The sequence below is a fragment of the Pangasianodon hypophthalmus genome, chromosome 27 (genome assembly GCF_027358585.1).
Source record: "Pangasianodon hypophthalmus isolate fPanHyp1 chromosome 27, fPanHyp1.pri, whole genome shotgun sequence".
NCBI classification, from domain to species: Eukaryota; Metazoa; Chordata; class Actinopteri; order Siluriformes; family Pangasiidae; genus Pangasianodon; species Pangasianodon hypophthalmus.
Genome location: NC_069736.1, coordinates 4,948,449 through 4,962,353, shown reverse-complemented (window position 1 = coordinate 4,962,353; position 13,905 = coordinate 4,948,449). Strand labels below are relative to the sequence as shown.

The following is a 13,905-nucleotide window of genomic DNA, read 5'->3' as shown; positions in this document are numbered from 1 at the left end:
TGTTTTTTGTTGTTTTTTTTTAATTTGCACAGTGTTTGCACAGATTTTGTGATATAAATTTCCTCCCTCAGTGCAGTGTTTGAATGGTTTGCCTCTCATAAGCTCATCTGAAGAGGAATGATATTTGATATTACTTGAGTACCTCATCCTCTATCCTCCTACAATCTCTGTGAGTATCATGTTCCAAAAAAACCCCACACATTTTTGACAAAAAACTTAAAATAGTCTGACATTTTGACCACTAAAGGCCATTTTGGGTAGCTGAGTCTCGTTGTTCATCCAGCATATCACATTACTCTTATTTGTTAGAATAACTGTTGCATATTACTTTAGCAATATTAAAATATGGTGGCATGTGGTAACAGCTTATTTTCCTTGTAGTTGAGTACAGTAAGCTGAAGGAATGACGTCACTGATTATTGAGAGTCCATTAGGTCTTTTACCATCTGTGTGTGTGTGTGTGTGTGTGTGTGTGTGTGTGCTGATGTTCACAGCAGCATCCCACCTACTCGATTGTGAATTGCCTCCCACACTCGGCTCTGTCACTGCGGCTGCTGTTGCAAAGGGGTCGTACTGCAGAACGCAACTGCGCTGTGTTCGATAATGAGACAACTTCTTTGTTACAGTGCTCAGCTTTTACATATTTATGCATATTCTTTGTTTTTAAGTTTTAAAGAATAGGCACTGAAATTCTCACCCACAAATTGAACAGCTCTGCCTGGCTAAGCAATAAAATACACACCTAGACATAAGCAACACCTTCTGACCAATCAAATTCAAGAATTCAACACTGCGTTAGTTGAATTCTAGTTAGCTGAAAACTAAGTTACATTTAAAATATATGAATCTAATCTTATAGTGTGTTTATGTCAAAAATTGTGGAAATTATAAAGTTTTTACAAGGTCTTCACAGAGCCCATAATTACCACTACGAATTACCCAGACAGTATAAGACACATTATAAACCCACAATACTAGTTAAAGGAGGAGTGTGTTATCAGGTTTAACTCTGTATAACTCTATGTCTATTAAAGATTGTCTATAATTTTCTAGTACTGAGCACATAATTAATAGTGTACATTAGTTTTGCATTACTTGTTATCTAAGGTAGCATCACAGGTTCAGTGCAAAACTAAAGAAATTTGTGCCAAAAAAAGTTGAGTTTAGACATCGCACGTTATGGCAATGACAGGGATTGGGAAATGTTAAGCAGCTACATTTAAAGTTTTTACCAGCATTTGGAATGTGGGCCAAAAATGGCCCAAATGCCACAAATGCTTATGCGGTATTTCAACTTTGGGCCCAGCTGTAAACAGGCAGTCTCAAGGTTGAGCTATTCTGCCAGCCAAATCCAGATGAATCATCGCTGTCATTCCACAGCGTTATATTGGCCAGATGAAGTGGTAAGTGCGGGCCATCACTGGACCATTACTCATTCGCTTTCAAGGTTTGGATTTTGTCTGATCAATAACTTTTGTGCTCAAGGAAATATTGTTGCAAGGCTGAAATTCCTTCAAACAATTCCTTTAATAAATCCACGATTTTTGTCTCTGATTTTCAGTCAGCCTTACAGCTGCATTGTCTAGTGTTGTGAAGAATCAGCCTAGTGATTTTGAAAAAAAAAAAAAAGGCTGTGAGTTTGTCAAAACACTAACAAAGAGGATTTTTAAGCTGTCTAAAAGACAATGGGCAACTTTTTAAAGTCAATAAAACACAAATTTGTGACAGAGAATACATGTGGAGGACATCTCTTCACATCAAGGTTTCCATTCTGATGTCTTTGTGTTTATTTCTTCATTACCATTTATCCAATAACTTATAAGTGAGATATAAACCAGTCCAACAATACAGCTGAACAATGGATGGTAAACACATGAAAGATGGAGGATGAACAGGATAACATTAAAAAAAAGAAGCAAAGCTACTTACAGTCGTCTACTTTGTCACACCTTGAGACTGCAGAAATTACCATGTGAAATTACCTACAGATCTAAATACCATCATTTGAAGCCACTGTGGGTGAGCAGGGAAACATCTTGATTCCATATTTATTACATATTTATGCATAATTTCCTTGCACCTGTTTTACTCCTCACATACAACAGCAAAAAAGAACATGGAAAAATATCTATTTTTTCTATTTCTTTAACAAATAAGTTAAAGGAAAAATCCACCCTGAATGACTTATCTGGATACTTATCTTTATAAGTAACATATGATTTATTTTGTAATTCAATTCTTTAAAAACTTTTTTTCATTGGCATTTTGGTCTATTTTCACTTTGGTAAACACCTTCCTATAAATACCCACAGTGACATTCGACTGACTACCTGCTGGTGGGAATTTAACCCTACCTAAAGAGAGTGATGCGGCAGCGCTTTAGTCATGTAGTCTGCCCAGCTCTCATCTCCTCGTCTGTACACTCTGCTCGACTCTTCAGCTTCCAAAGCTTTAATTTTCACACTTATACCTCCATCAATGCCATCGCACTCGTCATCTCATAGATCACTAACTAGCTGAACTGAGTTTCTGACATATAGCTGCATTGCATTCTGGAACTTTGAGTCCAGCATTTTGCATCTCCACTATTTCCACACTGGAGTTCTCATTAATACGACATTGAATGAGAAACGAGAAAAGAAGCCTTTTCTCATTTGTTTTTAGGATGTTTGAGATTGCGGAAATTCTTTCTCCTATTAAACTCCACCTTAACTGTAACTGCACTAGTAATACCAATATAACATCAGTGTGGGACACAACCACTAAGCTCTCACAGGAATAATGAAATGACAGCATCAACCAACAGAGAATCGCTAAACACGTCACAAATATATATTCAATATAAACTTATTTAACGTGCTTCAGGGTGGAGCTTTCCATTAACTATACACAACTGGCAATGATTAACATCTAACGTTTGTGTTTTCAACATTAATTCTTCATGTAGGTTCTACCAGATGACAAATACTTCCCAAAAACTGAGGGGGTGAATCTGCATGAACATGTTCTAAAAATGACTTGTTGCCATAGCTACCCTGCTGAAAGCATGAAAGGTTAGTGCATTGGTGCTGGAAGTAAGCCACTGCATTCAAAAGGAAGCCAGCGCTACACTTGGTGTGTCATCGATATAACGCGGGCTCCTGCATATGGAGGGAAGGCAGATGCTTTGTGTCTAGCTACAAACCTAAATAAATGTTGTCACTGTTCGAGCACAGCCTGCAAAGTTTCAGTTAAAAGATTTCACTGAAGGGAAGGAGCTTATTGAGTTTATTTGCCAGATGATAAGTGTTATTGGGAAAGTATTAGGGATAACTGGAAAACATGAAAAAGAACAGCAGAGTCTTTGACAGTTAGTTTGAGAACTAAGGCCTGTTGTACATAATGATCACACTTTGTAACGATTCTTGAACATCCGTATATTAGAAGGCAAAAAAAAAAGAGGTTAGAGTGAGCTTACAAAACAGCTGTTTACTTTCTGATTCCCTTTTGGAAAGAAAATTCTTTGTATAAACAACACAAAATTACACTTCTTCTATATCAATAGAGTTCTCAGGATTGGGGTCCAAGCACTCATTGATTGGTGTGGTGAAACTGGCGTTCTTCTTAAAAGGAGCGTCTCTGTTTCTCACTGCTGTCACACCCTGTTAAATAAAACAATGAGTTTACCTGAGGACTGAGAACAACCACTGTATTCATACATTTTACACTCAACTCCAAAATTATTGGCACCCTTCATGAAAATGACCAAAAATTGATAGCACATGCAGTGGGTGATATTACACTATATGGCTAAAAGTATGTGGACACCTGACCATCACACTCATATGTGCTTTCTGAACATCCCATTGCAGATTTTGTCCCTCTTTACTGTTATAATGAGCTCCACTCTTCTGGGAAGGCTTTCCACTAGTTTTTGGAGTGTGGCTGTGGGGATTTGTGATCATTCAGCCACAAGAGCATTAGTGAGGTCAGGCACTGATGTCAGACGAGGACGCCTGGGATGCATTATGCATTCCAGTTCATTCCAAAGGTGTTCAGTGGGGTTGAGGTCAGGAATCTGTGCAGGCCACTTGAGTTCTTCCACACCGATCTTGGCAAACCATGTGTTCATGGAAACTGGCTTTGTGCATGGGGCATTGTCATGCTGGAACAGGTTTGGGCCTCTTAGTTCCAGTGAAGGGAAATTGTAATGCTACAACATACAAAGACATCCTATACAACTGAGTGCTTCCAACTTTGTGACAACAGTTTGGGTGTGATGGTCATACTGTACTTTTGGCCATATAGTGCATGCTGTATAGATTTATTCAACACAATTTTTTTTATGCATACAAAGTTTTCCTGGTGCATTTTTTTCTGCAAAGCTCAACATAGAATATTATTGGTGCACTCACATTAATATTTAAAGAAGTCCTGAGCTGTATGAACACGCATAATGCCCACGCCTTTACATTCTTGAATTTGCTTTTTAACTGTTTTTAAACTACTACTACTACTACTACTACTACTACTACTACTAATAATAATAATAATAATGTTTCATTTATACAGCACCTTTCTCAAAGCCAGGGTTATTTATGTATTTTTATATCCACTAATTGACTTGTACAGGTCAACAATCATCTGTCTGTTTCATACTGAAAGCTTCTCCCCCCATGGTGATGGTTAAACAAAGGGATCTTACACGTGTGCCATTTCATAAAGTTATTAAAAGAGTTTCTAGATTAAACTGATTATAGATCAATTTACAATTTACAAAATTGGGGTGTCAGTAATATTTTTGATATTACAACATTTTGAATAGCATTATTATAAAAAGATAGCAAAATTCTTACAATAACTATTGTTGTCAGAGGAAAGGTTGCAGCTTCTACAAATGTTTGAGTGGAAAATGATGATAGTGTCTAATGTTTATTTTATGAAATTCTTTCCCCGTAAAGGATGCCAATTATTCTGGAGTTGACTGTAACCCTTCTGTTCTGTTTCAGCTCACAAAAACCCATTGAAATTAATATTTATATTTAATATTGAATATACCAATATACATCTGTGAGAGGAATAATTTATCAAATTATGTTAGTCACATATTTTTTATCACTGAGATTACATGTCATAAGATGTTAAAAATGCCTAGCCTTTGTATGTTTTGTGTGTCTATTTTTTATAAATATCCTTTATAATGATGGTGAGTAAAACTATACGAACTTTTCGAAAGCCCTGAGCTGCAACTTGTCTAAAAATGTGATGCGCTGTCGTTATTTCAGCATATCATTATACAAATGCGAAGAACAGTTTAAACTCCAGTCTCAATCACTGAACAGGTGAATAAACTCTAACGATGCTCATACTCAAGTTCCACTGACACACTTAGCACTACTTGACTCTATAATATACAGTTATAGAAGAGAAATCATTTATAATCGCACTCTCTGGTGTCACCCAGAAGAGGATGGGTTCCTTTTTTGAGTCTGGTTCCTCTCAAGGTTTCTTCCTCATGTCGCCTCAGGGAGTTTTTCCTTGCCACCTTCGCCTGGCTTGCTCATTAGAGATAAATTTAAAATTTAAATTTTATATGCTGATTTCTGTAGAGCTACTGTGTGACTGTGTAACAATGTCCATTGTTAAAAGTGCTATATAAATAAAATTGAATTATTTTGACTTAATAACTCATTATTTTAAAATATTATGTTATTATGGTGTCTTAATATCTCGTTATTTTGACTTATTAACTCTTTATTTTGAGTTATTATCATATTATTTTGACATAAATTTTTGACTCAACACTTGAAGGAATTACATATTTGTCACAGCCTTCACTTTCACTGTTCGAATTTGACATGCATTTAATTCGAATACCAATCATTAGACATACACGATGTGTGTCAAGTGAATTTCAAAACAAAACAAATGAAGTGAATTTTAAAACAAAATCTGGCTTACTTAATATCTGCGAAACATGATACGGAATAAAAATTAAACTCTAATATTTAATATATTTGTTTTATTGACAGCTTGTTGGGTATTAAATATTAAGTCAAATTAATGAGATATTAAGTCAAAATAAATACATAGCACCTCAATTTTTTGCAGTCTTATAAATAAACTTGTAAATAATTTTATTTCTATAAAATAAAAGGAGATGGACTGGGTCAACAAGACAAGTAGTGAAAAGTGAAAAAAACAAGATATTTAAAAAACCAAAGCTGGTCTAGTCTGGTCTGTATTCATGACTTCTTGCTATCACATTAACTGATTTTAATATTACTGTACCTGAATCTTGTCAAAGTTTTCCCTCCAAAATGTGATGGCCTCATCGGTCCTGTAGTCACAATCCTGAAAGCACACAGATAAATAAATAAATAAATATTCTTTCACAGTGATCATAGTCACTTTAGAAAGTAATTTCTTAAGGGTGCCAAAACTTTTAGAGTTGGCATGTAAAAGGAGATCATTCAGTAAATCCACAGCGGTGTAGTGACTGACCGTGGATGGGGTTGGTCGGACACACTGGAAGCCCTCCACTGTGTAATCAGTTCTGGTTACGGAGTACAGTTCAGGGGCTGAAGGCTTCGGTGTGAGCTCTGCATGTACCTGCTCACTGTAATACAGATCAGAGCATCACAGTGTGAGATGATATTCTCTCTAAAACAATGTTCAGTAAACTTAAAGTCTTTAAAGCACAGAGTCACAGCAAACTAGTGATACTGGGTTGGAATCCTGGACTAAAATTGACCCATAGTTCACTCTTGGGCATGAGGTCCAATGGGAAAGCCTTTGACAGAAGAACCCATCATATAGTTGAGATTAAGTAAGTAATAAAACACAACTGGGCATTCTGTTATAGGAAAATAATCAGTGACAAGCTAATATGATACCCCCCTAAGTGTTTTATTCCGCTTATAACAGAGCAATTTGCCAACAATTACAATTTTTCTTAATTAAAGTACATCATACTTTTTATCCATTTATAGTTACATTTAATGTTGAGGAACATCCAGTTCCTGTTATCACTTATGTTAAAGCAGCTACAACCATTTGTTCCCTCAGCAGCCTCTCTTTTTCTCTCTCTTGAAGTTAAAAAGACAAAAAAAAAAGAGAGCAAAGTTGGAAAACCTACCAACCATTATAAAGCGTCGACACTAGAGACTCCTTCCATACATGTTAATGAAATGTTTTCTTACAGAAAGGTTCATCATACCAACAATTATGCATTTTCCTTTGTTAAATAACAACACTTTCTAGAAAAGGGTTGTTAAAAATTTCCTAAAAAAACACAAATACCCCACCTATTTTTCATATCAGTATTATAATGTATTCATGTTCGGTTACTCCCTAAACACCTTCTGACCAATCATGTTCAAGAATTCAACAGCCCTCTGGTATGGGCTATTACTTTGAGTACGTTCTGACCCATCTACTGAGTTTATCTAAAGTTCTGGGGAATATTTTTATTATAGTCCACATCCTGTTTCTCATTTAAGGCAGTGACTGCTCTAGTTCTTTTAATAAAGTCCTCACACAGCAGTTGTTCTGTAGATGTGGTCAGTCGCTGTCCGAAACTGGCCTTTGATTCAGGGTTCATATCCTGGTCTGTGGCTATGAGATACTGTCTCGCTTTAGGCTCACATTTGTTTTGTCTCTTTTTGCAGAGGAGAGTTGCCAGGGATACATCAAGTGATCCCCATAGCAACGAATCTCAAATGCCGTGATAAAGACTAATTGAAAGCTTTTAATTGAACTATGAAAGCTGACCGAGACATAAACACTCCTTCGACACAGTCTTCCCACTGTTTCCTCTGTTCTCCTGGCTGGAACAGGAAGTGTGGGAGGCTGCTAAAGTGTCGCTGAAGCCTCAGACGAAATGAGGTCATCTGTCTTGTTTCATCTCAGAATGTGAAGTTCAACAGTCTTGTGTGGATTGTTACCTTATGCTTTTGATGAGGTGCTTCTCCAGCAGCTCAGATCGTAATCCTAGAAGGAAATGGCATGGTGTAATAAAAGTAATGAAACAAAAGTTCTGTTACAGCTGGCCATCTCTAAATTTAAAAGCAGTGCTTGTGAAATGTGTGGATTTCATTTGTGTTTGGCAACAAAAATATTTATGACTTTGGGCAGGGATTAAGGGATTTCAGAAACATGTTCAACACCACAGCAGGAAACAAAAATGACACAATTTTAAAAAAAAATACTATACAAATTCAAGATATAGCATTTGTGCTTACCTTTCTGTTGTACCCGTGTGCCCTTAGGGCAGGTGAAAGCAGATTTGAGTGTACTAACGCCATGCAATTTAGAGGACAAGTCCACTGTGAGGATGCCCCTGTGTCCATTTTTATGGCTGTCAGATGTTGGTCCAGTATTGTCCAGCGATGTAGTTGCCCTCTTAATTGCACAGGAAAGAGTTTATCATGCAACAAGGTCACACTATTGTACTGTTAAAAATAAGAATTAGTAATAATTCACACATGGAGTGAATTATTCAGGAATGTTTGGAGTGAGGGATTTGTGTTCAACAAAAAAGGGCATTTTTTTTATTCATGTTGCAGTTTCCCAATTTTGGGATTTGATAGATAAAATGGATGGTCAGATGGATGGATAGTTGAAATTAATGGATGGATGGTTTGGAGGGGTGGGTGGATGGATGGAATTAATTAATGGATAGATGACTGAATGGGTGAAATTAATGGATGGATGGAATTAATGGTTGGATGGTTTGGATGGATGGATGGATGGATGAATGGATGGGTTAGTTGGTTGGATGGATGGATGGATGAATGGAATTAATGGATGGATGGATGAATGGATGGATGGAATAAATTGATGGATGGATTTAGATGGATGGTCGGGTTGATTGATGGATGTTATTAATGGAAAGATGGAGGCATGTCCTTTATTAATCCCAAATAAAGCAATTAACTAGTGTCTTGAGTATTTACTCACTTAGCTACATAATTCACTCAATATGTTTTTACATTAGAATCAGCTTTCTGACACAGATGCATGTTGTTTGTAGCTAATGAGCAACTTGATTTAGCTTTATAAAATGTACAGTGTAGTCAGGAAGTCGTCTAAACTCAGCTATCTGTGCCAACTACAGCTGGTGCTCATGATGTAAGTGTAGGGCATAAATTGTAAATGTCTTAAAAATTAATTGCTTGTACCTCTTATATACAAACACTACACTAAATCATACTGTACTATACTAAACTAATGTGTCTCAGACTAAACTTTTCAGCAGTTATAATAAGATCTTAGGCCCATAATTCTCAAAGTAGGGTCTGAGATTCTCCATGAGATATAGCCATGGAAGCTGTGACTATTATTATTATTATTATTTTTAAAATGACATTTACATGGAGATCATGATTAAACACTATTAAAGTTGTTATAGTTGGTGTAACTGTTATAGTAATAAATAAAAGCTGACCAGTCATTTTTAATTGAAGGGTTTATTCCATACCAATAACGTAAAAACAAGTGAAATAATCTCTAATCATCTAACCACAACTGTAACAAAACTAGGAAAAGTGATACTTTTAAAAGTAGGATGCAGTTAGAAATAGAAAAAGTTGCAAATCTAATAGGTTTGGGTAAAATTGGTGGAAAGTTCAGGAATAACAAGCTGTAAATCCTCCAATAAATAACTTAATATGAGAGAATATATTTATCTAATGTGACTAATATTGAACTAGTTGGATTATAATCTTAGATTAAATAAACCTGTGCTGTAGAGAGAGATCACTGCTGCTAACAGTTTGTGATCCCCTGTTGTATGACCAAGAGTGTGGAAAAAGCTGGCCCCTGTTTACTTTAACATTATACCTGTTCATCAGACACAGAAGAAGTATTAGAGACACAGCTCCAGCTGATGGTGTGTTGAGCTGCTAGTCTGCACTCACCTCCTCCACCCAGTTCCCCAGTAAACATCCTCCACCTGCTCTGCTTCCCTCCTCCACCTGCGAGGAACTCATTCTTTCTTTCCTTCGGTTTATTAATAGCGCCGTAAAATTATATTTCTTCCCTTTAATAGTTACAACGCTGTCAAACTTTACGTGGAAAAAAAACAGGGTCTCGTTATCCGGAAGTAACCTTCCGGTTGCTATGGTAACCCTAAACAAAACGGGCGTGACGTCATTGGAGTTGCACCGCTCCATTAAATGTATCGCCTTTAATTAAAATTAAATGTATACCGAGTTTTAACTTATTTTTATTATAAATGGAGTTACTGAAAAAGTCCTTAATGCTTATTATTAACAAAAAAAAAAAAAAAAAAAAAAAAAAAAATGAAATCTATTAAATTTTATTACATTTTATGGAGAAGTACTTTATAATGTCTGATTCTACATCCCCAAATATTATAAATATCTTAAATATTATAAATATTTTATATCTTAAATTTGCATTTGGGAAAAAGGAAGATAATCCTTCGTCTGTCTATCTATCTATCTATCTATCTTTATGTGTGTGTGTGTGTGTGTGTGTATTCCTCTTTTCAGACTATGTTGTTTAGTATGTTAAATAATGTATTTTTTTATTTAATGTATTTTCTTTACTTGTTAAAGTGTTTCAACCTAATGTAACATTCATTTAATACCTTAATAAAAAATACATTTGAAAAATTACATGTATTTAATTCATTTAATTAATTATTTTCCTAATCTATTATTATGAGTTATTAATTATTTTATTCTGTTTAGCTAACTTTTCGAACTTTTTACAAGAAATACTTTAATATTTAAAAAAGAATAATTTAATAAATACTTATTTACATTATTAATACTTTTTTGGTTATTTTATTAATTAATTTTTTTTAACTTATCTTATTTGTATTTTATATCCCCTCTGTAGTGAGCTTTCAGGTTAATACTGAATAATTTGCATTAATTAGAAATTAAATAAATTAATTAATTTGCTTATTACTTTTTTTTGGCTCTTATTTAGCTTATTTTTATTGATCTTAATCAGGTATTACCCGTTAAATGTATCACCTTATGTGTCTCTGCTTGGCAAGGTAATTACTGGTTGTTGTTATTATTATTATTATTATTATTATTATTATTATTATTTGATTCATTTTAGTTAGCTTTTAATGTACATAATTTATGTTATTAATACTTTTTTTATCTACTTTGCAGCTTTTTTATACCTTCTGTAGTAAGTGTTCAGATTTGTATTGAAAATGTTGCATCTTTATATAGAAAATGTATAGAAAAACATAAAAATTGATCTATGTAGATAGTTCTTTGCATGCAACATGATTGTTTCTTAAATGAATTTTGCTGAAAAAACTGTGACAGGACCTGCTTATTATTATATGCTTTTCTGCCATCTTGTTAGTCTGAGTTAGCACCAGCTAGCAAATAAATAAATAAATAAATAAATAACTTTTAAAAAGGCGAGTAGACAGTAGACACAACAGATATATAGACCATTAAATTTGTTTTGTAGCTGGAATGTTCCTTCGGAAAATCAAACAAAACAATACAAAACGGTTGAGAAAACATCACGACCGCTGCGAGTCTCAGCTGTTTTATAAACTATAATGCTTGTTTTCTACCACTGCTGTGGCAAGACCAGGAGTTGGCTAGTTTTTACTGTTTACAACAGATGTATCAATGGCTACATTTTTTTTATTTGGGTTGGAGTTCCTCTTTCCTCAAAATGGCAGTCACGCCATCACTATTGATTAAGTATGGACTGATGTGTGTAATCACCATTCACAGGATAACAACACGCCTTTGTATAATCAGTAATCTGTAATCACTAGCAAAGTATATTTCCTCAGCACACAATGTTTACAGCTGTCTTTAGCCTAGCTTAATAACAGATCTAGGTTATATAAGACACTAATTAATATTCCTAAACAAGTCATACATAATAATAGCATTTGCAAAAGGGATTTGATGGATCACACAGAAATAAGAAACCCATCTGAAAGGTTCTCCCTGGAGGATGGAGAGATGATTGGGAACAGGCACAGAGCACAGAACCTCCTTTTCACCCAACATATCAATTGATTCTTTGTGTCATCAGACATAGGGTGTGTTATTAATTGCTGTGTGAGCCCTTTGAGTAAGTGTGTGTGTGTGTGCGTGTGTGCGTGTTAGTGAGTGAGGATTTGAGTCTAGCATTGATGTTTTTATAAGTTACAACAAAATGGGAAGCTTCTGTGGATATCAGAAGTCTGCAAACGCTTTGAACAAAATAAAGAATCATATCAACTGGGCATTCAGTGTGCTTTCTTGTAACACAAATGGTCAAAAAATCTATGTTAGGATATAAATTGTGGGAAAAAAACAACACCACGGTAACACTTTCTGTCTTTCTGAATGTGCTGTAAGTAATTATACCACAGCAAGATGTTGCCAAGAATTAAACCTTTTTATTAATTAAAGAACAACACATCATTTTTTTCCCCAATCAATTCATAGTTACATTTAATGTTGTGGAATGGAAAGTTAGTTATGTTTTGTTATCGCTTACATTATAGCAGCTATAAAGAATCATTTCTTCAATTACTATTCAAGTTAGTAAGACACAAAAATATAATTTGTTACTGAGAAAATGTAAAGCACATGTCCTCCGTCCTTGGATTTCCTCATGGTGGAAAACTTAAAGGAACAGCTTTACCTCTGACTGTTACAAAACACTGACATTGGAGACTCCTTCCATAAATGTGAAATAAACATCTCCTTACAGAAAACTTTACAGTATCAATGATTATACATTTTTCTTTACTAAATAACTTAAAATCAGTTTATTATTACATAAACATGTGGACTGTCCACCTTATGAGTCACTGTGAATGAGCTGCTACTATAGAAACATCAACATATTAGAATGAGCACGTTTATATAAACCTGTTATTTGAAATATAATCAGAACTACTATTAGAGCATCTGTTATAGAAACACCTTCTGACCAATCAGAATTGAGAATTCATCAGCGCTGTGGTATAAATTACTTTCATTCTTACCCTTTGCTTGCATAACTGCTTGCATATTTTGTGTAAGCTGCATTTGGATCGTCTCAGTTGTAATACTTGGTTGTAAACATTTTAGTCATGTCTGCCTGTCCACACTCATTTTCCTTAATCCATGTCAACAATTGTGTGTGCCTTAATCAACCATTTGCTAAAAGGGCTTGAGGGATAATTTCCCAGTATAGCCAATGAGAGGACACAAAGAAACCACTCTGTAAGTTTCTCCCTGGGGAACTCTAAGATGATTGGGAACGGACACAGAGCACAGAACTGCCCTTACACACAAGCTGTCAGGGGACTTGGACAAAAGTGGAACCTTTGCTTCCTATCAGTTCCTGCTTGATAGATTGTAAAGGTGATTTCCCAAAGCAGCCATAAGCCATTTCACGCTGGGGAGCCAACATCAGAGTCATGAGGATGAAGTAGCTTGCAAGCGCTGAAGTTCCTGAGTAGTGCAAGAAAGTGTGTGTTCCCATGAGGAGAAGAAAGATTTAAGGTGAAGGTGTAGAGATGGTATTCAGGCACCATGCTTATACTTAGTTTCCTTTGTCTATTTATAATTTTGATCCGAAAATGTAAACTGTATTGTAATTTTAATCTTGTAAGTCCAGTGTATTAATTCTACATGGTTTGCCAATATACTCCTTTTTAAATAGCACCTATTATTCAGTTACACTAAGTTGCCAGTTTATTAGCTAAACTCTTAACTTTCACACAAACTACACATTCCAATATGTGATATATAGAGTTCTTAGCATAAGTTAGCATTAAATTTAGTGCTGAAATGGGCAAAACCAACACACTTGACATTTATTTACCACAGCTTGATACCTGGCACTAGATATACTGTACCAGTTCTACCATCTCACAAATTGTACATTTCACACCCAATCATTTACCCAAAATGGTGCAAAACCCAAAAA

General features: G+C 35.1%; 1 protein-coding gene across 1 annotated transcript; it reads right to left on the bottom strand.

Annotated features, from left to right (window-relative positions):
• Positions 1-3,253: 3,253 nt before the first annotated feature.
• spag8 (sperm associated antigen 8) lies at positions 3,254-10,098 on the bottom strand. Its single transcript, XM_026922378.3, has 6 exons — positions 9,900-10,098; positions 8,223-8,382; positions 7,926-7,971; positions 6,484-6,598; positions 6,271-6,333; positions 3,254-3,641 (listed from the first exon to the last, which is right to left on the bottom strand). The coding sequence occupies exons 1-6, from the start codon at positions 9,969-9,971 to the stop codon at positions 3,522-3,524; spliced, it is 576 nt and encodes a 191-aa protein (XP_026778179.3). The 5' UTR covers positions 9,972-10,098; the 3' UTR covers positions 3,254-3,521.
• Positions 10,099-13,905: the final 3,807 nt, after the last annotated feature.